The sequence below is a fragment of the Vipera ursinii genome, assembly GCF_947247035.1.
Source record: "Vipera ursinii genome assembly, chromosome: 5".
Taxonomy (NCBI): domain Eukaryota; kingdom Metazoa; phylum Chordata; class Lepidosauria; order Squamata; family Viperidae; genus Vipera; species Vipera ursinii.
Genome location: NC_139518.1, coordinates 45,075,157 through 45,103,125, shown reverse-complemented (window position 1 = coordinate 45,103,125; position 27,969 = coordinate 45,075,157). Strand labels below are relative to the sequence as shown.

The following is a 27,969-nucleotide window of genomic DNA, read 5'->3' as shown; positions in this document are numbered from 1 at the left end:
AACATTCATGCCACTTCCCAACATGGGTCCCAGGCAACTCAGCTGGGCAGAACAAACTAAAGTTCACATAGCCAAGATATCTTCAGTTATATGCAATGCTGTTCTTCAGAACTTTCAGTAGCAGTTCTTCCCACTATTTTTTGAAAATATTTAGGGAGCCCTTTTATTTTCCTTGTTGCTTCTGTAGCTTACCCTGGCATTCAAACTTCTTAGCTGGAGTTGTGAGCAGAAGTTTGCCTTCCATATCCGCAGGACCAGCACAACGGGCAATGCCAGGTTCTTTGTAGCCAGTTTTGACCCAGCTTGAGAGCCAGTGCATGTGGCAATCACAATACAGGGGGTTGGCACCAATTGCTCTGCACAGCGGGAAGAATCATAAAGTCTGTATAATTATTCAAAGTGCAAGATCTCTTTCTTTCATCTGGTCACTCTGCAGAAATGCTTCTAGAGGTCCCAGAACTGATTAATAACCCAATTTTTATTTTCATTTTTTAAATTGCAACATTGTTGCATTCTGAATAGTATCTATTTTCATCATTTATTTTAAAGGGGTGTGTCAGACATACAAGCTTATTACTTGATGTCTTAATACTTAATGATAAATCTGCTAAATGCCTTGAGTAAAATGCAGGGTGCCCACATCACTCATGCTTTAGGGTTACAGACACTGTGCAAAGAATGTGAATTGAGTGTGTGTAGAATTTTCTCCTCCCCCAAAGATATTGTTCACAAGCATGTCTAAAAAGATATATACATTCTTAAAGCTGAGCCAGAAAAAATATTCTAGCCAATTACCAGGAAAAACCCAATGAACTCAAGATTAAGATAATTGTCATTTGTATTCACCTTTGTAATTGAGACTGTTGTGGTGCTTTAAAGTTTTGAGGTATGTTCACCCAACACACTAAGGCAGGGGTCCCCAACCCTGGGGCCACAGCCCACTACCGGGCCTTGAGACGTTCGGAACCGAACCACATAAGTGGTGGGTGAGCATGCGCGTGCACGCCTCCCCACATGCGCGGGCAGGTGAGTGTGTGCACACACGCTCCATTTGTGCAAGCAGTGAGTGGCAAAGCTAGACAGGTTGGGAAATTCTGCACTATGTGATGTTTTTACTGAATAAACACACTTGCTTGGCTTTACTCAACACACTAAGTTCTAATTTATAAATCACAGTTTGCTAAGTCATAGATGAACAAATCATGTGTTAACCCAGCCTCGCTCTAGAAAGCTTTGTCCTTCATTCTTCTGATCTGCAGCAGATTACATGCACATTCCAGTTTCTTGGGAGGAAATTCAAAGGGTTCAAGAACTAGTTTCCCTTGTAGGTCCACAATGGAGTATTAAGTTAAGCTGCTAATACATGATGAAAGATGCCAGAAAGAACTTCAACACATTTCAGCAAGCCACACTGCATCAGTTCCTATCACTACAGAACAATGAGAACACTGCTACCTACAAACTTTTTGGAACTACTTTGTCATGGCAATTACTATCTAAGCATCTTTGCACAGCAGAATGAACAAAAGTAAACAAATTGTCCTTTCTTCTTTGTATCTCCAAGTTGCATCCTATAAAATGCTAGAAACCCTATTTGGAAGAAGGAGAACAGATGTTTATATTAATGATACAGATACTCACAGATGAGATAGGGAGGTAACATCAGCAAAGATCCCTTCAGGGAGAGTGGAGATATCATTTCCATGAAGAGACCTGAATGCAAATACAGACAATTGTTCTTATGCTCAAACAAGAGCTCCAATTATTGAGAGGGAGAAACAGTCCTAATTTTTCATGTTGTGATTTCCCATTGTCTATTATCTTTGGAAGCCTACATATGGACAATTAGTAAACCTAATGGGATGTTAGGAATTCAGGATTATGCTGACTCAACCTCTAAGCACTATGCAGTGGTATATAAGTCTAAGTGCTATTGCTCTTCAGAATGCCATTAAGCCTGCTCCCCCTTTCCCTCTTAAACCACAAATTGGCATTCAAACTGGGAAGAAGAAGAAGAAGAAGAAGAAGAAGAAGAAGAAGAAGAAGAAGAAGAAGAAGAAGAAGAAGAAGAAGAAGAAGAAGAAGAGGAGGAGGAGGAGGAGGAGGAGGAGGAGGAGGAAGAGGAGGAGAAGGAGAAGGAGAAGGAGAAGGAGAAGGAGAAGGAGAAGGAGAAGGAGAAGGAGAAGAAGATATATTAGCTAGGCCCACAGTTCCCAAAATATTTGCCAGGATGCCCCAGAGAACTTGCAGATATTTTACTGCTTGATCAATGCAATGGTTAGTGAATTCACTGTGGCATCCTTGGGATACTGTGACATACAGCTTGGCAACAAAAAGAATTCAGGAACCTCTGAGCTAGGCTAAGCAGATTACTCCTCCCTCAGGTGGCAATCCTAGGTCCCTTTAAGAAGTAACAAAAGTGCAGTACAGTCAATAATGGTGCTTGGAAGACAAAGGAAAGTTGATGACAAAGAAGGGATAATTGGGATTGAGGAAAACTGGAAAGCAAGGACAAGGGAGATAGCAGGAAGAAATAGAAACATGATGATGCAGTACCTGTTATTCTAATAGTATTCTCAATAAATCACTGTTTTGTAGTCGCACCTTCATTACCTCACTACTTCTGACCTCATGAATGACATGTAGGTTCTAGTTTACATAAACTTATATCAAGAGGTCGTCTTCCCTGCCTCTAGACCAGTTACTTTTCATCTACAGTATACTGGAGTACATTAGAATTTGTGCTTCTATTGATGAGTGTTTTAGTATCAGTTATTAAATGAACTTACATTGAAGATGTTTTTTCTTACAGTGTGATGTTAGCAGTGAGATTAATAGAGCACAGCATTCTTGTGTTAAGAATGTATACTTCTCCACTGAAGTATACATTGCTCAGGATTGTGATCCCTTCTTTCTATTCTTTGGCTGTAAGCCACACAGCTTTGGAGGGATGTCTCCATTTATTTCCTATTTCACTCTTAGAGTATGCCTTTGGATCTAGGTGTTGGCTAGTGGTGGGTCAGGCTGGGTGAGACTTAGTTAACATGTTGCTTGTGATTTCAATCAAGGTGTACGACCAGTTTCTCCTATACTCAATGTCCTTTTAGGAACTGTTCAAAGGAGAGATGAGACTTTGCACAATCTTCTTTCTTTCTGTTAATTGTATTTAATTTATAGTTAAAGCTTGCTTTTTTTTTAGATACCTCTGAGTTTTGAGATACCCTGATTATTTTCCCACGACGCCCAGTCATTTATATTCCAAGAGAGGATTGTGTCTCTGGTATGGAATGGCCTCTAGGTCTACCTGGAAGTTGGGCCAACATTATTCTTAATAATTTGCTGGAGTCTCAGAGAAAATAACTGCCCAGTGCCATGGTGGACTGGATCTTTCCAGGTGCTAACAAACCCCCCCTCTCCCATTGCCCTATAGTAACAGTGCCATAAAGTGTAAAATGTGGAGGGTGCACACATCCCTTGCTGGGAAATCAAGCCAATGTAGGTGAAGATGAGATGAGATATATATCCTCTATTGATATCTTCTGAATGACACCTTCTGCAATGAATTCAGAGCCTCCAACACTTCCCAAGACTACCAAGAATTTTTCTCAAGAATTCTGTCCCATTTTGCACAATAGAAACATGTTTATAAGATTACTAGCTTAATTGATGGACTTGCCTCCTAGCTAGGATGCTGTTGGGGGTCTATGACAAGTTGCCTCACCCAACTCACTGCGGCCAACTCAGCATGGCCAACTCGCCATAGCCAACTCACCATGGCCAACTTACTGCCAGACAATTCGCCATGGTCAACTTGATGTGGGACAACTCATTGCAAGACAAAAATTACACTAATATCAAAGAAATGATGAAAAAGTATAATTAAAGAAAGGATGCAAAAGGAAGAACAAAATGAAATGTGAATGGTAAAAATTAAAATAATTTTTAATTTATTTTAAATAATTAAATAGAATTGTTAAATTGTCCCACAGTGAGTTGTCCCACGGCGAGTTGGCCACAGTGAATTGTCCTGCAGCGAGTTGGCTGTGGCAAGTTGTCCCATTCCTGCTGTTGGAACACCATTCTGTCCTCTCTTGTTCCCTGGAGAATTCATGTATTACTTTGTTTTTACTGCAATACATAATGGGGTTATATTTGTTTATACCAGGAAGATGTTAGTAAAGACTTTACCAATAGGCCCACCTAAACTCCTTATTTGCAGAAAGCAAGCATACAAAACATTACCTCAAGATGGAAGGAGAATTGTGAGTTTCTGTTATTTATCCCAGTGTGATCTTAGCTGTGAGCTAATTCCTGGATATATCCTCAATATGGGAAATGTCTTAAAATGATAGGTAAAGGTAAAGGTTCCCCCGCACACGCGTGCTAGTCGTTTCCAATTCTAGAGGCCGGTGCTCATCTCTGTTTCAAAGCCGAAGAGCCAGTGCTTGTCCGAGGACGTCTCCGTGGTCATCTGGCCGGCATGACTAGACGCCAAAGGCGCACGGAATGCTGTTACCTTCCCACCGTAGTGGTCCCTATTTTTCTACTTGCATTTTTACGTGCTTTTGAACTGCTAGGTTGGCAGAAGCTGGGACGAGTAACAGGCGCTCACTCTGCTATGCGGCACTCGGGATTCGACCCGCCAAACTGCCGACCTTCTGATTGACAAGATCAGTGTCCTAACCCACTGAGCCACCGCGTCCCTTAAAATGATACCTGCTCTGAAAACTCATAATACTGAGTTTCCTTTAAGAAGAAATGTAGACTTGGCCTTGGGAATGGAGAAACAATAACTAAACCACTTAGGAACTTTCAGAAAAGATTAGTCAGTTCTAAGAAAAAGGAGAGCATAAATAACCTAATGCTCAAAAGAGCTACACTTGATCTTATTTGTGTAAAATGGGACACAGAAACTGAGAGGCTTTCAAGATGTTTTACCCTACAGTATTATACAAATTCCTGGAATCCCTTCTGTGCTCAATTAATTGATCTTGTCTAAAGGCCTGACAACAATCTTGAAAGCCTTTCTCTCTCATCAGAAAGACAATGTATCTTGCCTTCCCATGAAATGTCCTTTTTCTAAGTTAGGTGGAAAGTGCCACAACTGTGGAACTACAGGTCACCTCAAGAGTATGGGTCCAAATTGTTCCACAACCAAATCTTCAGGAAACCTCATAAGTTCCCCTCCCAAATGCTTAACAGGACACCCTGAAAAAAATTAAGAAGTGTTCACATGGCAAATAACAGGCAGATATTATTCCTGTTATTTTTTGCTGATGCAGAAATACAATTTTCTGCACTTTAACTTTGGCACAACAACTAACTCCAAAAGATGAAACTACAATGTGTTAGTTTGCATTTCCCATGCAGTTATTACAGAAGCCTTTGCTAGTCAGAATGGGACAACTCCACACGGCCAGCTCGGTACGGCCAACTCACCACCGCCAGTTTGTTACCATCAAGTCACTGCAGAATAACTCCACATGAACAACTCGCAGTAGTGACAACTCACCATGGCTGGCTGGAGGGACAGCAAGTGGGCAGAGGGCAGAGTGGCAGTGGTGGCTGGAGGTTTCCCTTTTTCCCACACCCCCTCTCACCACTGCTGTCACTGCCACTGCACCCAGCTCCCACCCAAAGAAGCTGGGTATGGTGGTGACAGGCGGGTGGTGGGGAGGCGGCAGCAGCCAGGGTGTCCCACTTTCACATACATCCCCTCTCCCTGCTGCTGCCACTGCATTGAACTCCAGGCAGAAGAGACCAGGGACAACAGCGGCAGTCATGGCCGAGGTGGGCAGTGGTGTGTGTGTGAAAAATGGGACACCTCCAATGTTGTCCTGCAGCAACTTGGTGGCAGTGAGCTGGCAGAGGTGACTTGGTGCCAGCAAGCTGACAGTTGTGAGCTGGCTGCACCAAGCTGGCTCCACTGAGTTGTCCTAGATTTCTGTTAGTTGAGACAATTGCAGGACAATTTCTTTTAGGTGTAGTATTCTCAAGTTGAAAATTTGACAACACAGAATTTTTGCCACTCTATATCACATTTTCCTTGCATGTTCCTATACCCGGCATAGACTGGCTATAAATTCATAATCCAATTATCCATTAGGGGCAGGAAGCAATTTCTCTCTCACACACAAGAATCGACAGTCCCATTTACAAACATGCTACTTTTTTCCTTCTCTTCCTCCTATGCCAGCCTGCATTGCCTCCCACAGCACCTGATTTTCCTGATGTTTTGGTGAAAGAGGCAGTAGCTGCCTTGCCTTCTCATTGGATGTATGACCAGGGCTTTTTTTGTCATAGAACGCTCAGAACGGAGTTCCGGCACCTTTTTTTGGATGGAACCTTGTAGGGTAGGCAAGGCAGGCTGTATGACGTGTGAGTTCCGGCACTTTTTTCTTTTACAAAAAAAGCACTGTGTATGACTGTACTGTCAACTTAAAACCTAAAGCCAGAGCCTCCACAAAAGATAATAACCTATGTCTATGAAAGAGTTAATCACTTTAAAATAGTCTCAAGATGACATTCTGAAGAAAGCATTTATTTACTCTTCCATATATGCAGTATCTGCCAATATTTCTTGTAAAGCAAGGTAATTCCTTGAGAATTGTACACAATTACAGACTTCTGAATTCTGTAACCATTAGCAACCACTGTGCACTGCCTCTTATTTCAGATCTGCCAGATCACTCTCAGAAGTCATGCATTTTCCCTAAATTGGACTTAAGAGACTACAATTTAATCTGAATGGAAGAGGGTCATGAAAATTTAACAGTTGTTTTCCTGTTAAAATTCAGATGACATCCTGATTTTTTCAGAAGACCTACTCTTCTGAAGTTAATCAACTTTTGAAGAAAGAAATTTAAATGTTGTGCTCAAGAGCAAACCACCCTGAAAAATCTCTTTTGATGCATTACCCAAGCATCCAGATCCCACTCGCCCCTCTGCTGTGGAAATCAATGCCTTTGAATCAGCTTTGAGAGCTGTTCTCTGGCAGGCTTTGACAAAGGGAGAGGAGGGGTTTTTTTTTGTCCTTTCACCTTATTCTTCCTGACTGAAAGAAACTATGATATTTTCAAGTAAAGATCAATGGGCCATAAAGGCAATATTCCAACAGTGGAGGTATTTCTTGGGAGGTAGCAGCCCACCAAGAATGTGAAGCACTTGCACATGGCACAGACGCTCACTCCATGTCAGATCAGGCACACACATTTTCTACACATTTTTTGTGTCAACTAAGGCATGTTTCTAGTTCATATAAAAAGCTGTTACATGCACTCTCATGCAAGATTAAATATGACATTCCCTGGCCCTCTCCTCCACTATGATCTTGAAGCAGAGCAATTTTACTGTCCCCTCCCAACTCCTCCCCACAAAAGGGTCACTCGGAGAAAGAGGCAGTAGATCTGTTGGATTGGATTTGTTTGCAACGTGACCCATATGGGTCAGAGACCAGATGCCAGGGAGCTGCACCAGCCAGTTCTTCTCCTCATGACTGATGGATACTCCTTTCACAATCCTCTTTTATATATTCCTCTTCCTCTCAGGGAATAGATATTACAACTTTTCCACAATAACAGAGCTGTGGGACATGTAGTGAGGGTTCAAAACATTGCATCAGAATTTAAATGAAAGAGTGAACTCTGATGTCAAAGACAATGTTTCATCCTGCCGTGCCTGTTGCTGGGCTAAGACTGTGGTGAATAAGCCAGCTAGTTTATTCCAACCACACCTCTTCCATCCTATACTATGGAATATAGTTTCCCTGGATTTTGTTATTGATCCTTCTGCTATAAAAAGTAACATGACCCTTTTGGTGTTATAAATTTGTTTATTAAGATAAGTTATTTTATTCCCAGGAGGGACTGTCACTGATTTAGGAGACAGTATAAATCTTTTTAGACAATGTTTTTTTGGGTGTAGAAATTAATCATGTTATTTCAGATTATAGTACTCAGTATACACCCATGTCCCTTTTCTACTTATTGGACATTCACAGTCATTTGTCATCCTCTCATCATTCACAATCTAATGGACAACTGGAAAACATAAACATTTACTTGAACAATACTCATAGTCCTCAATTTACAACCAGTATCTTAGCAACAGTTTGAAGTTATGATGGACCCCTCCCCAAAGCTTACAAGATGTTTCCAAAGTTGCACTACCTGAACCCCTCCTGCATGGCCACATGACTCTATTTTGGGCACTTGGCAACCAACCTGCATTTATGGCTATTTGCAATGTCCTGTGAGAAAATAATACCCCATGACAAATAATGAGGTGCTCCTCTAGTCACCAAATCATTGATTAGCTCACCAGCATTCCTTTGCAGACCACAAAGATTTTTAATTTATCAGTGTGGGCCTTTCCCTTCTACAAGTTGCACAGACCTCTTCTAGATTTTCCTCTTGCCTTTCTGCGTTAACTACTTGGTCTGTCATTGAGCAAGAATTGACTTTGTAGGGAAGCATATTATCATTTGATGTATATTTAACATATGTTCTACCTTTATTTATTAATTATATAATATTTGTATGCAATCCACATAGTGAGGTTTGGGGCAACTTACAATAGAAAAAAATATATTTTTAAAATCATAAGATTAAAACATAAAAGCAGGGCTTTTTTTCTCATAGAACGCTCAGAATGGTGTTCCGGCACCTGTTTTTGCACACACTCAAAAAAGCTTTTGCACAAGCTATGGTACTCCCTCTATTGGCTTTCAAAAGCCAATAGGAATTACTGATGAGAGCGCCAAAAGACCTGGCTGGCAAATGTTGCACCGGCAAGTTGTCTGCAGCGAAGGTGAGTTGGTAGGAACTTTGCATCCCTCCCTGCTGTCCAACTAAACCATCTCAACTAGGTAAGTAAGAGAGGACAAGGAGTGGGAGGTGGGTTCTGTGGAGTCCATGTGCACTCCTTCCTTGTGCTCACCCGTGTCAGCCAGGCTGGTGGCGTACCCAGTGCTGGACCTGCGCCACCATCACCTCGCTCTGCATGCCTAAGTGGCCACCCTGCATCGCCTGGCCCGCACCACCTCCGCCACCCACCCCACACAGCCCCACTGTATAGAGCAGGCCACGCTGCTCCCACAGCACCAGCTGTGCCGCCTCAGGCTCTGGGGGGCAGCCCGCCACCAACACCCCTCGCACCTGTGACCCCAGCAGCACCGCCCACCCGCCTCCCCGCCTCCTGCACCCGCCAAGATGAGAGTTCCGGCACCTTTTTTTTTTTTTTAGAAAAAAAGCACTGCCTATTACTCATTGCATTCTTCCATCAGCATGCTGTCTTTTCTAATCTCCATTCAAGCACTGGATGTCAAAGCACAATTTTGAAATGAAGGAACAAGAAATTGAATGATAAGGGCTCATATGAGTGGAGTTTGCAGAGATGCAGTGCAGTCTGAACTCCAGAAGGAAGGACTGAAGTATAAAAATGGTTATTAACTAGACTAAGCCGATCACCCCAGTAGTCCATTCACCTCTCCTGGGCCCTTTAGAGAAGCAATAAAAATGCTAGTACAGCCTTAAAAAGGAAGACAAAGAAATGTTGATCACAAGGAGAAAGAATATTTAGAGGCCAGGAAAACTATGGAAAGCAAGGACAAGGGTGATAAGAAAAGAAAGAGAAACACCAGATTTTTATTACTATTATAACACGTGGTTTCTGTATTCTCAATAAACCTTTGTTTTTATAGCTCGACCTTCATTACTTTGCTATCTCTGACACCCTAACTTACAAGTATATTCTAATTTACATAAATCTCTATCAAAGGGTTGCTTTCTCTGCCATTGGACCATTTCTGGTCTCCAGTACATCAAAATAAACCGCAATTTATGCTTCTATGGATGGGTGTTCTGGTCTCCATTATTAAATGAGTTCATACTGGAGAATTTTTCCCTAGGCAGGTAACACGAGTGAGTAATGGACAACAATGCAAGACAATTACTGTACATATACCTTATACAAACATTGACTATATGAAGGAAAGGTCTCTCAGGTCATATGAAATTAATCAATTTTCTCTCAAACACCCCACAATAAGGGAAAATAGGACCCAAGAGCATCTGTACCCCCACAGCCATTTCTTTTGACTCCTCCAAACACTCTGTTTCACTTGACTTCTTAATTTAAAGCATCTTTTAGATTAAACATAAAATGGAACTTGGCTTGCAGCAAGGTAAAGATCCATCCTCTAATATTCTCTATTTAAGCAATGTACATCTTTATTTGATAGCCTGCCCACCTGCCTGGTAAAAAACAAAGTTGATTTTGAGGTAGTAGAAAGCATTTGGGAGGTTAGGCTTGGGCACTGATGGAGAGATGCATCATAAATTTGCTTTATAATAAATGTGTGATTTATGATTGGTCATTTAAAATGGAAGTCATTTTCTCAAACTGCCCACAACCTGCCTCCCCCCCCAAAAAAATTTCCAAATGGGCTTCCCAGCCTAGAATATTGCCTCATTCTGCAATACCCTTTGCCTGGCTGCTATCCATTAAAACAAAATAATGACCATGCAAAGTTCATTCTCCAGTAAACCACAGGCTAAGAGGAGATTCCTTAGAGAAACAAATAAGTAGGAACCGGTGATATGAATTGGTTGCAAAACAGAAGATACATACAGCAGCCGTAGTGAATGGAGACCTTCAAAGGCTAGTGAGGGAATACACTGTAGTGCATTGTAGCTGAGGATCCTAGGTGAAATTGAGAGAGGCAGAAACAAGCTGAGCAATCACATGTTGTGTAATTACATCCCATACATTGACTGTATTCCTCTCCCTAGTATTAGTTTTGCAAGTTGCACGAATAGGTAACTCATACAAAAATCTTAACTATTTTGAATCAGAATCTCTCTCCCCATAAACCCCATTTTGGACAGAGCTGGAAAGTAACCTTAGAGATCTTGTAAAGGCAACCTGCTTTGCACAGTAAAAAGCCACAGGGCAGGTGCCTTTATAAAGTCTCTAAGCAAATCCATACAATCTTCTTGCCCTGGCACCTGGAAGGCACACTAATACTTTCCTGAGAACGTAACTTTATGTGTCTGCCTGCATCTCAGTGACTCCCATGACTGGTTTAAAAATTTTTGAAGATGATATGCTTATCCTAATATTATGTAGGCAGTGTAAAGTGCATTAATGGGCATTCAGGAGGTGGCCTGACATGACGTGCTTTGTGATAGCAATCTTGTGACTTCAATTACTTCTGCTGGTTTCCTGTGGGACTAAGTGTCTTCATCCCTGACCTATTTCTCCTCTCTAAGTCTTCTTTCTGTTGTAAGGGAAATTGGAACTTTGCCACTTTTTGTTTTTGATTTTTTGAAAAATGGATGGGTGGACTGGTCCAGCTAGACAGGGAGAAGTCCTGAAACTGACAAGCTCATTCCTCACTTGATACTCTTTTCTGCCAAATAGTGGTTTGTTTGTTTTATTTTTAAAAAATAGGCTACTAGGAAAAGGAAAAAATAGTGCATGGCATAATTAGAGCATTAAGTATTCTAAATGGAATAGGCTTTTCAAATGCTATGATGGGCAAGGCTGGAATTGTAGCCAAACCACAGGCATTGGAAAGTTTTGTGCTAAAGCTGGATAGACAGCAGCTCAGCTTGGGCCTGTTCCAGGTACCTAGTAAGAATGTGCTACTGAGGCAGTAAGAGTTTGGATTTCCTGCTAGCTTTAGGATAGAAGGGAAACATGGCAAAAGAGTTGAGCGGATGTGGCCTTTTGCCCAGGTTTTCACCACAGGAACCCAATGATATCTGTCCCTGCAATCTGAACTATCACAACTGATTTTGATTCAGCTCTGTTAGAAAACACTCACAAAGTGGTTAGTTGGCTCATATTGGTGAAGGCATTGTTGCTGAGGAAGCTGATCTTATTGTTGCTCAGGTCTCTGCAAAACAGAAGCACAGTGCAGGTTCTAATATCACTTTTAGCTCTTATCTTTCTTCCTCTCAATTCTTAAGCAAACATCTACAATCGTCTGAAACTGCAGTTCTAGTACATCTATCACATATACTAGCTAGTAACATCATGACCATCTGCTTCTACTAAGACCTGCTATATACCCCCTTATTTTCTGCACCAGCTTTAAGTTGTAGCACTGCATCAATTAACAACACATTGATGTACAATTTATGTCTCTTCCTATTTATGCCTTGTCCAGTTAGATATGCAGCAAAGGAATCCAGTTCACACCTACTCATCTCAAGTCACCAAGTTGGAGAAAATGGATCTAGATTATGGTGAAGATCTTAGCAGTTTTCAGAACATCCTAGAGGGTGTTATGATCCTTATATTTAATCTACCATCTCCAGGAAAGACCATTGTAGGTTTCATCAGATGAGTAACTTCTTAGGGCATCTCGGACACTTACACCAGCTGCAAGTAACGGAAAGTGGAAAGTTGTCCTGGAATAAGGATGAATTGGTTGCCATCCAAATATCTGTAAGAATAATAAAAATATGTGCCAGAGATTACGATTGAAATGCTAAAAGAGCAAAGTTCAAGATCTCTCTGTGCAAAGTGTATAATATGAGGTTTGCCACCTTGTCTTGTTATTGCTATGCATTCATTAACATTATAGAGCAACAGAATGATAATTATGGCCCTTTCTATATGCCACAGGTTCACTATTTGTGGATGATAAATCAGAATGACAAACCTAATACCCCAATGAATACATTTGTCATACAGAAATAAAAGTTCAATTGTTGCTGAACATCCAAAAATATTTTTTTAAATCTTTCTTCATATAAATAGGAACAAAACTGCAAATATGGTGCAGCTCAAGAGACTAGATGCATTTGTCACTTTGCTGCTCCAAATCTAGAGAGTACAACCTGAGACCCATCCAGCCCCTGAAAAACTGGATACAACCCCAAATTATTCCAAAATTTGCTAGTCACATGTGTCATTTTTAATGTGGTTGGAGAAAACTATTAAATACATGGAAAACAATTACATTAACTGCATTTAATTAATATCATAGTTTTCTTCTAAAAGAAATTAGTTTTTGTACTGATGCCATCTATATTTTTGTTCTATTTTGGGGACTCTAGTCTCTAGACCACCTCAAAACCAAATGTGGTGGTTAGCCTAAAAAAATTGTGCTAACCCTTTAATCCATGTATACAATGTGCCCGTTGTCATAATGCTCCTTCCAGTCGATATCCTATGTATCTATACTCACAGCTCAGTAACATTCTTGGGTATCCCTTTGGGGAGACTTTTCAGGTGCTTATTGCTGCAGCGAACTACTGTGTCAAGGCAGGTGCACTCCTGGGGGCACTGAGGGCGTGGGAAGCAGAGGGTCTCCTCCTGACCTGACAAGGGACGAACCAAGAAGAATGCAATATGAGACTCCAGATATAAATATTGTCTCAAATCTTTGCAAGAAATTCTGGTTTTTCTATTAGTGTGTAGAAATATCAGGAACAATTAGAACTTGGGATGTTAATCAACTGATGTGATTAATCCACTACAAATAACAATGTAGCTTTTTATGGGAAGTGATAGAAAGGTTCCTTTCGAAATGGTGCCTTTGTATTGATTTACAAGGAGGTTTTAAGACAGAGAAGTACACTCAATAAGCTAAGTTACTGTGATTATTTTTTTCTGGGTCGCAGCCATTCCTACCTATCCTCCACACGAAGCCTATATATTGAAAGTAACTACTGCATTGGATCAAGGCCAATGACATACACTTGCTTGCCAAACTCACATGATTTATTCCTTTAGTGAATCAGTATTATCATAAAATATTTCTTTCATCAAGAAATTTCACTTACTTAATCTGGATGGTTAAACACCATAGCTAATTAAATTGCTTTGCCTTTAAGCAGCTGTTCAAGTTTAAAAAAAGAATGCTTAAAATCAGTAGACATAATTCTAGGAACCACTACATAATTAGAACTCCATGCATGTTTAGCAAAAATAACATTTCAGCTAATTTCTGGCTGGAAGATACTAGACTGGTTTTCTCTACTTTGGTGCTACTCTTCATTGCTTAGTTTCTATATATCTAAAGGACACAGAGTTGTGTAGTTCGTATTAGACCAGTGGGTTATGCCCATGTATTTGTAACTGAGATAGCCAAGGTCAACCCTGAAATATGGTAATTTCCATCCAAAGAGTAGGAAGAGGGCAGAAAACTGAACAATTGTTTTACAAATTGCAGCTCTCAGAATTTCTCAACAAATTCCAAAGGAATTTAAAGTGACTCATTGCATGTAACTCCATTCTACTCCTTATTTTCACATGCAGTTTTTTGTTGTTTTCATAACAACCTGTTATGCTCTCCTCATTTCAGTCAGTGAAAAGTGTTGCTTTTACATCTTTTGAATGACTTGCCCAAGTTGGACCACTAGAGGTCTGACACATTAAAGTGAAGGAAAAACTAATTCAGTTATCATTTCAATGCAAAATTCAAGTTTTCATAACCTATCTGCAGATTTTCCTGATATTCTGATGTAAATTTCTAAATAAAACATTCATACAAAAATAGTTTGCTGATTGGGACAGATTAAAAAAACTGGAAAGTAAGGCAGAAAAAAGGCACACAAAAATGTGTACATTAGTAAAAGTTGCATGATATATATGCATATGAAAGGAAAATACTTGCAAAAATGACTGGACTGAGCAATATAAATATTATATTTAGCTAGGTGCATCAAAATGTGCAAACTGATATATCCATGGAACTGAACAATATGATTCAAAAGTAAAAATCTAAGCAAAATTTGTTGAAATATAGAATGAGATTGTCTATTATTTTGCAGTGTCTGTTTATGTGAGTGCCCTATGCTATTTTAGATAGCATAATTATAATAAATTTATAATAATTTATAATAAATAATTTATAATAAAACAATGTTGTATACAGAAGTGGGATAAAGAAGTCAATTAGAGCTTTGCAGCATGCTTAAGCATGATTCTTTATTAATCTGGATTACACTGCTCTTTTAGAAGGCACAGGATGGTTTGGCACACATATAAAAGAAACCTCACTGTAAAACTTGCACATTTGCTTTGTAGTCCTTGCTATTACCCAAAATATGAGCGCCCATAAGTTACCTTCCTCACACCTGAAGTCGGGGAAGGCAACATCCTGCAGTGGGATTTGGCGCAGAAAATCTGGATTGTGGCAGCGTGGATTCCCAGTCACAATCTTTCTCTTGCGAAGCCAATCACCCAGCCAGGCCAGATGACAATTGCAATTGAAGGGGTTAGCCAGTAGGTTCCTGGGTTCAGAGGTTGTGTAAAGAAGATAAATAATACCACTGTCAATGGAAATTTTAACTGCCTGCAATTGGAATTAAGTTCCAATTCATGATGACGTTTCTGAGAGCAGAGAATAGTTTGGAAAGGAAAAATAAAATAAAAATCTGGGAGAAAGGACCAGGTGGTATATTTAATTAAAAATTCCCTTCCCCACAACTCACAGAGTAGAGAGTGACTGCAACGTGTCAAAAGCCCCCGGTGAAATAATGTTGATCTGATTGTCATACAAGGAGAGAAGGCGCACGTTGCGCAGCCCAGTGAAGCTGTCATTGTGAATACAGTTGATGCGATTGTTCCTCAGCATCCTGGAGAGAAAAGAGAACATGGGGAGTGTTGTGTAGTGGGTCCGACGCAAGGAAGAGACGCCAGCCGGAGTACGTGTTCAGCTCTTTATTGGAAGGGGGGGGTAGCGTACTGGGGAATGAGGGTTACCTGGCCTCCTTAAATACCTAGCCAGGTAAGCGGACAGCCAATGGGGTTGGCCCTAGGTTTCCCGCCGAAACTGGGTTTCCCGCCAAAACCGTTCAGGCCAACGCCCCCTGGTGGCTGTTGCTATGCAGGTGCCTGCATACATAACAGGGAGAAGCCTTTTTGTAGTAACAATTATTTAGTTGTCAAGAAGAAACATCAATATTCTGCAAAATGGTGCTCCTCCCACCACCCCCAACCTACTACTCTCAGTTAGGGCTGACTTACAGTGTTCGCAGCCCATCCAAGCCCCGGAACATGGAGCTGCGCACTGACTCCAGCTGGTTAGCAGTCAAATGCAATTCACTCACGGAGGCTGCCCCCTCAAAGGCCCCATCCTCAATCTCTGAGACTTTGTTGTTGCTCAAATTTCTAGGGAAGCAAGGAGCAGGAAGTCAATACAGGAAGAGCTGCATCTTGGTTCATCTGCATCTTAGTGCATCTTAGTTCACAGCCTACCAGGCTTCAACAGTAACAAAGCAAGACTAGTTCTGATAGATCCAACGCTGGAAGGGTGTTTTATTTAGCAGCTTTTAATTCTCCCCTAGACTACTTCTGCATCCACTTGAATATCTATCATAATTTTTGGCCTAATTTTTTAACCGGAAGCATATTTACATCTGTTTCTTGAAGAAAAACACTAGTTAAAATAACTGTGTATTACTTCCACTATTTGAAGGAATATGCCTCCCCAAATTGCTAGGGATTGTGGGCAGGAGGGCGTTAATACACAATGCGGACTTCATATATGCAGGGAGACAGCAGATGGATCCAGCATAGTTCTTTATATCTGTTTATACCAATGCCTGTAGGAACTTTGATAGCTCTCCCTCTGCCACATCTTTTTAAAATATTGCTATGCTATAAAGCCCACTCCAAAATCCTATATAAGGAGCAATGGGTTCCTAGAAGCTCTCATCCATATAACTCACATTTTCTTTAAGTGTGGAAGTTTCTTGAAGATACCTGTCGCCTCCACCACTGTGATTTCATTGTTATTCAGGCGTCTGCACAGGAAAGAAAATAAAATAAATGTGCAAGCCTGGGAGCAAAGACTTACAGTGCATGAACAATATAATACCCAGGCTTTCTTATACACAAATCAACCAGAATAAGCAAAAAAATGAAGTGAGTGGCATAGTGAAAGTTTGGGGATTTCCTAAGAAGGACATGAGCATTTGTACAGAGTTCTCTGAAGGGGTTGCACATGGAATTGGTTTTATCTTATTAAGGAACAGTGGCTGAATGCATCCTAAAAATAATGACCTCTGGCATGGTCTCATGGGTGAAGAAGCCATAGGGAAGACAAAGAAGGAAAGAGCATTCTGTTTGGATTATGGGGAAAAAATAATGAATGGATGCTCATTGATGGACAGGGCAAGTTCAGATCTTACAATTCAGCAGTTGCCTGCGGGAGGCGCTCTGGGATCTTTGTCAGCCTCAGATTGGAGCATTCGACTACATTGGCTTCGCAGCGGCATTTGGCCGGGCAAACCACATCACTATGGCATTCACTATTCAAATGATAATCCTCCGTACCTGTCAGAAAAAGGAAATGTGAGTTAAAGATAGCTGTACTGCTAGGGAACCTTCTTCTAGATCTAGAAGACAATAAGATGCCCCTTACTACTCTCTGCCCTTGGGTATAATCATTGTCACTCCTCTGCACAAAACAGAGGAGAGCAGGGATCATCTGCAACCCCCCCCCAAAAAATTCCGTTCTCTACCCCAGTGTTTTTCAACCACTGTTCCGCGGCTCACTAGTGTGCCGCGAGATGTTGCCTGGTGTGCCGTGGGAAAAATTGAAAAGTAATTATAAAATACTTTCTTTGTGTTTATTTGATTCCTATTCAAGAGAATTACTTTATATATAGTCAATATAGGCACAGAGTTAAATTTTTTAACATTTTCTAATGGTGGAGTGCCTCGTGATTTTTTTCATGAAACAAGTGTGCCTTTGCCCAAAAAAGGTTGAAAAACACTGCTCTACCCCTGTGCTCTACGTAAAAAAAAGCCTGATGGATCAGCCTGTAAGGGTATTAAGCTAAATTTTTCATTGGTTCGCCTTCCAATTGTACTCTTGCATTTCACATTCAGGAATAAAGGCACTTCCACATAAGTGTTTTATGTCACTTTGTCAGATCAGGATCTGGATTGATCTCATGATGCTTGCTTTTAAAAGTTAACTCTATTTATCATTCTGTTCTGAAAGCCAATTTCCCCACTGAGATTTCCAGTTCATCTTCTGACTGACTATGGCTACCCATCGCTCCCTCCATCTGCTTCAGAAGTGGGGGTTCTGTTTTGGGAGCTGCTGTAGCAACATGCAGTCAAGGTCACTGTTACTGGGGGAAAGTTCCTGGTTGCATAATTACAGGTAGTCCTCAACTTGCGGCTGCAGTTGAGCCCAAAATTTCATTGCTAAGTGAGATATTTGTTAAGTGAATTTTGCCCCATTTTATGACTTTTCTTGCCACACTTGTTAAGTGAATCACTGCAGTTGTTAAGTTAGTAACACGGTTGTTAAGGGAATCTGGCTTCCCCATTGACTTTGCTTGTCAGAAGGTAGCAAAAGGTGATCACATGAGCCTGGGACAGTGCAACCGTCATACTGTAAATATGAGTCAGTTGCCAAACATCTGAATTTTGATCCTATGGACTATGGAGATGCTGCAATGGATGTAACTGTGAAAAATGGTCATAAGTCACCTTTTTCAGTACCATTGTAACTTCAAACAGTCGCTAAACAAACAGTTGTAAGTTGAGGACTACGTGTACTAGCATATTATCATTTCACTGGGAAAACTTTGGAAGATTTCAGTGCAAGTCTATATTTTTTCTAATCAACATTTCCATGGTGAATAATTGGGCAAATGGATACAAATACATCCATATAACCAATTGTAGCTTAGGGGTAAGGACACTGAATTATATTCTTTGAACTTTCCTGTTGGTCAGCTAACACAAATCAGGATGAGCACTGATTAGCTCCTGATGTTTTCTACATATTACCAGTATTTTGAGTTCAGTAGAACTAAAAGTGATGCAGGACCAAATTTAAACCATGTTGTGCATGACTGAGATGTGAAAACACTGTCATTTGATAGGCAGTGTGATAAGTAATATGTTAGACAACGTGAAGTCATCCTGATGTATAGGGCTACAATCTAGGAAACTCCATAATCCCCACTCATCCTGACCAGTGGTAAGGTATAACAGAAGTTATACTACAGCACACAGAACATATCAATTTTCCTAGCATAAAAGCTTAGTTTCAGAAGAAACACTAACTTCCTCTGGCAACTTTTCTCCACTGACCTAGTAAAAGGAACAATTGAAAGTCAATGCTAGATGTGAGAAAGGCAAGCGCTACAGCACTTAAGACGAAATTTGGTTATCCTGTTCATAACAAATTTTCTGCGTGTATTTATTAAATTTATAAGGCTATCCAGTTCCGTAGCAAGTATTTTTATTTTTATTTTATTTTAATTCCATTTATATCCCGCCCTTCTCCAAAGACTCAGGGCGGCTTACAAACAATAATACATGAACTGAACTATATTTTTCAAAGATCCTGGAGCATTGGGGAACTACCAGAGGATGGAAAAAATGGGGAACTCATCAAATTTGCAGACGACACCAAGCTGGCAGGAATAGCCAACACTCCAGAAGATAGGCTTAAGATACAGGAGGATCTGGACTGACTTGAACACTGGTGGCTATCTAACAAAATGAAATTCAATAGTGAAAAAAGTAAGGTTCTACATTTAGGCAAGAAAAACCAAATGTGGTTCCTTGCTCAATAGTAGTAACTGTGAGATGCATCTTGGAGTCTTAGTGGACAATCACTTCAATATGAGCCAGCAGTGTGCTGCAGCTGCCAAAAAAGCCAACACAGTGCAGCTGCCAAAAAAGCCAACACATATTAACAGAGGAATAGAATCAAGATCACATGAACTGTTAATACCACTTTACAATGCCTTGGTAAGGCAACACTTGGAATACTGCATCCAGTTTTGGTCACCACAATGTAAAAAAGAAAGAATACAAAGAAGAGCAACAAAGATGATTAGGGGACTGGAGGCTAAAACATATAAGGAACCGTTGCTGGAATTGGGTATGTCTAGTTTAGTGAAAAGAAGGACTAGGGGTGACATGATAGCAGTGTTCCAATATCTCAGGGGTTGCCACAAAGAAGAGGGAGTCAAGCTATTCTCCAAAGTGCCTGAAGGCAGGAGAAGAAGCAACAGATGGAAACTAATTAAGGAGAGAAGCAACCTAGAACTAAGGAGAAACTTCCTGACAGTTAGAACAATTAACTATTGGAACAACCTGCCTCCAGAAGCGGTGAATGCTCCAACACTGGAAGTTTTTAAGAAGAGACTGGACAGCCATTTGTCTGTAATGGTATAGGGTTTCCTGCCAGAGCAGGGGGTTCGACTACATCAGTGATGGTGAAACTTTTAGAGACCAAGTGCCCAAACTGCAACCCAAAACCCACTTATGTATCATTGGGTGCTGGGTGGGCATGACCCATTGGGTGGGTGTGGCCAATTGGGTGGACATCGGCCATTGTGTGGGCGTGGATGAGGTGGTAACGGCAGACTGGGTGGGACTAAAAAGTTCAATCAATTCCAACTTTGTGAGATTTTTTTTCCCCGTGAGAAGTTGAAATTGATTGATTGATTGATTTTTTTTTTGCACATGGCGGCGGAGGCCTAAAGCAAAAAGGTTTTATAAAACCCATCTGAAGGCCTAGGACTGGGGCGACCGCACGCATGCCCACAGAGAGGGCTCTGCGTGTCACCTGTGGCACACGTGCCATAGATTCGCCACCACGGGACTAGATGACCTCCATCATCATCATCATCATCATCATTTACAGTAGTGGCCAAAATTGTGGAAACCTTTTGGAAAAAGTGTATTTTTTAGGTTTAATGGCTAATAACACCACCTTTTTTTGGAGTAGTACCATAAAATTATATATCAACGGAAAGATAATTTAATCAAGAATGTAATGCAACACAGTTTGTTCAATTATCTGTACTGTATTCTATGAAACGTTATAGCCAAATAACCAGAAAAAGGAAGCACAACTTGCTTAAGTTGATATCAGGTAGCTTTCCTTCACCTGATTGTAGCCAATGAGCATGAGTGTTTAGAGAGCCAATCAGGTGCCATCTTGTTTTGGCAATGAGCCAATCAGATCACAGTAGGGTTCAGTTATTGATGTCATGTATTGAAGCTGAGAGGAGGACATTTGTCAGTGTCTTATGTGATCGCTATCAAGTTGGTTGGGTTTTTTTGTGTTCTTTCATTTAGTGAGCTTGTAAAACGTAATAAAATTAAAGTAATGGTGCAAAGAGTTGACTGGTTGCCCAGAAAGCGATATAAAATAGTATTATTAAGTGAACAAGGCTACAGTTATAAATAAATTAGAAGAAAAATTGGTGGAAACTTAACCAAAGGTGGCAAATCTACTGTACACTTTCCCCAAAAGATTTCCACATTTTTGGCCACTACTGTAACTAAAAAAAAACCAAGTAAAGCCTAGAAGCTAGAAAAGAAAGACTGTTCATTCTAAACCCCCTCCCCACATGTAATCCAATCTAAACCAAGGAAAGACTATGTTTTAAGGGTTGTTTTAAACACGGTTGGGAAAAGAGAAGACAATGTTGTCCCAGAGGGCACATGAAGAGTGAAGGCACGTTTTCTAGATCCCATCAGATGATACTGCTTAGTAGGTGGATCCTAGAGTACTCTGACTCTGGACAACCATACACAACAGGCAAAAATTACAGAAGACTGATGCGCCCTTAGATAACAAGGCTTATGCCGTGAAAGATTTTACAGGTAATAACCAGTACCTTGAGCTACACCTGGAAGTTTTAACATAAGTTATTTAAACATAAGCCATTCAATTGCACTTGGAGGTTTTAAGATAAACCATTCATCTTAATAGGCAATGCTTATATGTCTGCCCAGCAAAGAAAGGACACATAGGTATATGCATTCAATTGATATATTAATCCCAGCATATCCCATTATAGCATTTTCCTCTTACCTGGAATGAAGTATTGTTCCTTGGCTGTAAAGAAAGTGGGCAGAGTATTAATGTAAATGCAGCAAAACACAACTCTTTCAGGCATATTAGAGCAAGCATGCAATATTTTTTTTCCAGATTAAGAGGTTAGAACACTCAGTCAAACAATTTATAGTAAACAGATTTATCTCTGAGTTCTAGACATTAAATAAGAGGTTGAATTGCAGGCTAGTTGGTCATTGCAACTAAGCCATTCCTGTTGGTCTAAGTTCACGTTCAGGGTTTAAGATGGCTTATGGTTTATATGTATCCTGATCCCTTAGATCTCTGGGCACAAGAAAATTTAAAATGGGGGATGTGGAAATGCAAAGGAGGCAACATTTTGGGAAGGAAGGAAGGAAGGAAAGGGTGAGAGAACATTTCTACTTGTTCATTAGAGTCTATTGTGTGTTGAGACAAAATCACTTGAAAGGTGTGCTAGAACATACAAAGGGCATCCATTATCAATCTCCTGGACCCAAATTCAAAAGCAACCCTATAGCAGGAAAGCAGTTCATACGGGAACAGCGGAATTTCTTGCTCTTGATCTGTCCAATGCGCTTGTTGGCCAAGCGCCGGGGACTGGCACAACGAGCACCACTTGTCTCGATAGGATTGGCACGCAAGAAGTCTGCCAGCCACTTCAGGTTGCAGTCGCAAATAAACGGGTTCTGGGCCAGATGGCTGCAGTAGGAAAGAAAAAGGAACAACTGAGCATAACCATTCAGGAATCTGTTGGCAGCTCAGCTGTTTTTAGCCAGTGCAAAGCTGAATGCTTTTTCAGTAGCCCCTTTCTTTGGCTTCTGCTTAGTCGCCAGAACATAGAGGCTTACCAATGGCTGTGGAATATCCTCTAGGAATTTATTTTATTATATTTATTAATGAGTTTTGTATTCATTAGGTTTATAGTCTATCTTTCTTGCAGGACCTCAAGACTTTGAGTGTTGGAGCACTTTGTCCTCCAATTTCCCCCCCCCCTCACTCCAACCTCATGAGATGGTTTTTTCTGAGAGATGACCGAAAGTTGCCTAACAAGCTTCTGAGACTGAAGTTGGGCTTGAATCTGAGTCTGCCCCGTTATAGCCCAATACATTAATCAAAACACCACACCAGGTCAATGAGCCAGAATCTTCCTATGAGAACAAGACTTCTTGTTTCTTTTTAGATGATTTATCTATTGTAATCTCCTGGTTCTCCCCCCCCCCCCAGATTCTGGCTCGCCTTCCCCTTGGCACTCTGGAATTCAAACCTTTTACCACCCTTCTACCCCCGCCCCCTATTATCACTGAACAAATCTGAAGCCAGCACTCACAGTGTCTGGATGGCACGCAGGGTGGCAAAAGTCCCTTTGGCCAAGGTCTGGATCTTGTTGTCATAAAGAGAGAGCAGTGCGAGGTTCTGCAGGTCAGCAAAGGCATCTGCTCGAATGCAGTTAATCTTGTTGGCATTCAGTAGCCTGGAGTGATGGAGCAACCATACTATAGTAATGTGTGCACATGCTGTGATAACAGTACTGGATATCACACAAAATTACTTGCTTGTTATGCAAAAGACCTACCCATGTGCACCCAACCACGTCACTAGCAAAGCCCAGGCAAATAAATTCAACCTGTATTTTAATCTGAAGTCATCTAATGCATACTTCCAAATCAATATGGAAATTAAACAAAGTTATTCCTTAATATTTGCATCTTTCAAACGGCCAATACATTTTATAAATAAATAAATAATATTTGCATTGTTCACTCTTTCTTTAATGTACAATTTTGCAAGCAGTTTCCATGACTCAGTTAAATGTGGTACGTTATTCCTACTGAGATGTGCATTTTTATATGAATACAACTAATGCACACCGCAGTAGGAAAGAGCGAACACACACACACACACACACACACACACACACACACAAACACACATTACAATGAAATGCACAGGATGATCTGTATGACTTTTCATGTAGTTGTTTTTAATGAGGAACTGATGCAAAAATGAGATGCCATTCATTTAAGGTTGGACAAATGACAAAAAGTATACAGCTATTTATCCATCCCTAATTCAAGCCAAGTAAAGGGATAGAGAAAAGTGCACAGGGAAGATTTATAGGACTAAAAACAAACAATGTTTCCATCTGGAATTATGCAGATGGAAGGGGAGTAAAGGTAGGCTAGGAAGAGACGCAGATCCTGATGCTGGAAATGAAATGATAACAACTAGATGTGAGAATGTGGGAGAAAAATATAAATGAGTAAGACAAGCAGTGAGGAAAATAGAGCACATTTTCACCAGTTTTTAAGCAACTGGGGAAGCTGTTGTTTTCTAAAAATATATAATAACTATGTTGCTGGAAATGAAGTTCTAAACGATTGTAATAGAGGTATCTAAAGGTCTCCTACTATGCTGGTATCTAGACAGCCATTTAGCTATCATTCTTATTGGTGCTTACAGTAGTTGTAGTGCATAAAGGCCCCCAAATACTCCTTTGGGCAACTCTGTGATCTTGTTCCCATACAAGACTCTGGAAAAGAAATAAAATCAGTGCTTGTATTAGTGATGCCTTATATAATGTATCGAGAGAGGAGGCTATCAGGCATTATTCAATATTGGGCTCACTTTTTAATGCACAGTTTCCTTATGTCACACACAACAGCAATATTTTAGTATTTGAAAAGTTTAAAATCTGGGTTCCTATAAGTACTGTATCCAATACGCCCAAAATATGCAGCTGTTTTAAGTCAGACGAATAGCTAAAACTCTATAAAGCAGCACTTTTCAAACATTTCACTGCACACCCCTTGAAAAGAAGAATTGTAATACTGTAGTATAATTAATCAGCGTAATGGCCTGAAAACCTGATTCATAGAAACATTTTCTCTCTGAAATAACTAACTATGAAAATGAATAATGAGGTAACTATTCTACACATTGTATTTAGGAGGTGAGCCGAATGAATTCAGCAGGATCTGGAAACTGAAATAGCTACAGAAAATATTGGTCAAAGAAACAGGGAACAGAGATTGGCATCTTCAGGGAGCTCCAGCTTGGCATTTGCAGGATATTGTAAGCAGTTACTCTGGCTGGCATCAGTTAAGTTGTGCAAGTGGAGTCATGAAAGAAGAACATTCTTGCCCAACATGCAAGCAGGATTTTGCATCCTTAACTATAGTAATGCATTCCATATGGTATTCCCCACTGACTACTCACAGAGAGTTGAGTGAACGAAGGCCTTGGAAGGCATCAGGTGCAATTTCTGAAATCTGGTTGTTGCTCAGGTCTCTAGAACATATAGGACAAAATCAACATTCATAAACATTCAAAAGCCTTGCCACTTTTCTTTCCTGTAAACTATTCCCCCAAAGAGTCTATTTGCCATTTCAAGCTTAAAAGTCTTGAAATAAGTGGATAAGTAGATATTTTCTGTGATAACGATGGACAGCAAAGGGACCACTTGACAACCTTGGAAAACTGAAATAATATATAACCCTTGGCCTATTCCTTATTTCTTCCATTCTTTACCCATATAACGTAATATATTCTTGCATCACCCTCCTGAGAGTCAGAGTTGGATTCATTCTTCCTGTTTAGAAGAGGATTGAATAAATGCAGATTAAAATACACTTATTTGTGTTTGGAAAGGCAAATTGTCTTCCAGTTCTGAAGATGGAGCATGGAAAGAGAAGACCTAAAGCAAAAACTGAGAACCACAGCTCCCAACCTACTACCCGAAAAAATGTTAGGAACTGTAGATAGCCACACCTGTGGATTTCAAATGCCTTATCTCTGACCTAGGTCTTATCAGCCTAATTTGCTGTTCAATTTATCCTTTCCTCACTAGCTATCATTCTCAGCTGAATAATAGATAGACATCAAGGATAAAGAGTTAAATGCATGATGAGCAAAGACTCCACAAGGCCAAAGAAGCATAGACTAAACCAAGTTGGTGAAAAATGTAATTGATAGAAGCAGAATGATTGGATGGACATGATCTATATCCAGACACTCACATCCTACGCAGTTTCTTGTATGATGAGAAGGCTCCAGGGGGGATGGACTTGATGCCATTGAGTTCCAGACGTCTGTGTTATAAGCCAACCATTAGAAAGAAAACAACTGGAGTACACCAATAAAAATAGATGAAATACCACATTATTCAATAGGGGCACTGTATAGAGCAAACAGAATCATCTGCGTAAGAGAAAGGAGAGTTCTGTCCTATCTGTACATGAGTCAAACTAGCATGACTTTCAGCTCAGCTTGCCAATTAATTAATAATATTTTATACAATTAAATTGATGTATTATAGGTTTTGGAAATCCATGCAGTTTTACGTTTAGTGAAGTAGTATAATCATTAATACATGCTTTGTTATTCAACACATTGTACTTTCATTTGCAAGCTACTTATGTGGATGTAATCACATGATCACACAGTAAACAATTTCTCAATTATCTGAATCTACAAATCTACATAATTCATTTTCCTAGTATATTTACATGGACATAATACATCAGAAATGTCAAACACAAGGCCCGAGGGCCAGATCCGGCCCGCGAAGTGGTTTCATGTGGCCCGCAAAGCCATCCTGGAAACAGTGAGGGAACGGCCCCCACTGCCTTGGCCCTGGCCCAGAGACCCTCCTTCTGCCAGAGACCCTGAGATCTGTCCCACTCTTGCCCAGGCCCCCATAGGCACCCTTGATGCGAATGATGTAGAGCTGGCCACACCCACCCAGTAGGCCATATGCACTCTGGCCACGCCCACCCAGTAGGCCACGCCCACCCAGGTCATACCCACCCAGCCCCCTGAGGGCAACCGCAATGCTGATGCGGCCCTCAATGAAATTGAGTTTGACACCCCTGTAATACATGAATTAGCTACAAATTATATTTAAGCCTAGATAAAATACCCATCAAATGACTATTTAAAGCATATTACTTAAGGTAGTTCTCATATTTTGCCTGCATAATAGAACTATAGGGCCAATTTGATAAATGAAGAAAGCATAAGAATATGTTATTTTTTTAAAAAACTTGCACACATTTGAATACATTGATGTTCCACTTTCTTCACTTAAATAAACAAAAGGTGGGTTCAGACAACCATTCATGGATTCATTCATGCAATTTATATGGCTGTCCATGCCATACAAATCTTAATGCGCTATACTAAATTAAAAACAACAAATAACACCTGACAAAATAAAATGAACTACAAATAAGAAGTTATTCAAATAACCAGAACAATTAAAGCAGAGTTGTAAAACTACTTGGCCCAACAATCTCTTGGGAAGAGCTAAGTCTTTGAAAATTTTGCAAGGCAGATAGGATAGAGAATATCTGGATCTTGAGTGACAATGATATTTATAGGGCAGATGTGGTGACAGAGAAGGCATTATCTCATGTCCCATCAACGCTTGTGATGGGGAGACATAATCAAAGATAGGTGGTCCTGCCAATAGCCAGGCTTTATGTTGTGAATGGCTCCATAGGAGATAACTAGAACCTTGAATTGCATTTAGAAGCCCACTGGCAGCCAGTGCAGCTCATGAAGTAGTAGTGTTACTTGAGGTGCACCCACAGCTCCCTACAGCACTGTATTCTGGATCAGCTGTAGCTTTCAAGTGCTCTTCAAAGGCAAACCCATGTAGAGCGTGTGCCAGTAATCCATGTTAGAGGTTACCTAGTCATCAGTGACTATGAATAGGGTTTTCTTCCAGCCCTTAACTGCTTCTCAGGCAGAAGCTGTAAGTGTAGGAGGACCATCAGATTGTCTTCAAGTCTGATATGGCAGTGCAGCCCCCTCCAGAGCCAAAAATAAAAAATCTCCAGGATACAATTGCCTCCAACTCCATTACTACTAGCTCACATAATTGTTCCCTACCCAACATGTTCCTACTCACATCTCTGTCATGGTTTCTGGTAAGTTTGCAGGGATGGCTGTTAGACCTTTGCCACGGCAATCTACAATGCCATTGCTACAAGTACACATGGCAGGACAGGACCCAGATGAAAAACTGCAGATGTGAATCCTGGTAACATCATCTTGGCCTGGAGAAATAAAATGAGAAAGTTATTGGATTCACTATACAAAATAAGCAAAGATTAAGTGCTTCTGCAGTGCACGTAGGGAGACAG

The 27,969-nt window shown here is 40.5% G+C and overlaps 1 protein-coding gene across 1 annotated transcript in view; it reads right to left on the bottom strand.

The window, feature by feature from the left end:
* Positions 1-27,969, bottom strand: part of SLIT1 (slit guidance ligand 1) — a gene marked incomplete at its 5' end in the record, with an annotated part of 159,295 nt that overhangs the window by 13,387 nt on the left and 117,939 nt on the right. Inside the window, 18 exons of the mRNA XM_083364090.1 lie at positions 193-356; positions 1,642-1,713; positions 10,630-10,701; positions 11,828-11,899; positions 12,383-12,451; positions 13,199-13,331; positions 15,082-15,248; positions 15,450-15,593; positions 15,985-16,128; positions 16,689-16,763; positions 17,151-17,295; positions 21,821-21,844; positions 22,359-22,522; positions 23,151-23,294; positions 24,282-24,353; positions 25,040-25,111; positions 25,840-25,911; positions 27,735-27,882. Coding sequence (XP_083220216.1) covers positions 193-356; positions 1,642-1,713; positions 10,630-10,701; positions 11,828-11,899; positions 12,383-12,451; positions 13,199-13,331; positions 15,082-15,248; positions 15,450-15,593; positions 15,985-16,128; positions 16,689-16,763; positions 17,151-17,295; positions 21,821-21,844; positions 22,359-22,522; positions 23,151-23,294; positions 24,282-24,353; positions 25,040-25,111; positions 25,840-25,911; positions 27,735-27,882 — 1,953 coding nt within the window. The remainder of the gene's footprint in view (positions 1-192; positions 357-1,641; positions 1,714-10,629; positions 10,702-11,827; positions 11,900-12,382; positions 12,452-13,198; positions 13,332-15,081; positions 15,249-15,449; positions 15,594-15,984; positions 16,129-16,688; positions 16,764-17,150; positions 17,296-21,820; positions 21,845-22,358; positions 22,523-23,150; positions 23,295-24,281; positions 24,354-25,039; positions 25,112-25,839; positions 25,912-27,734; positions 27,883-27,969) is intronic.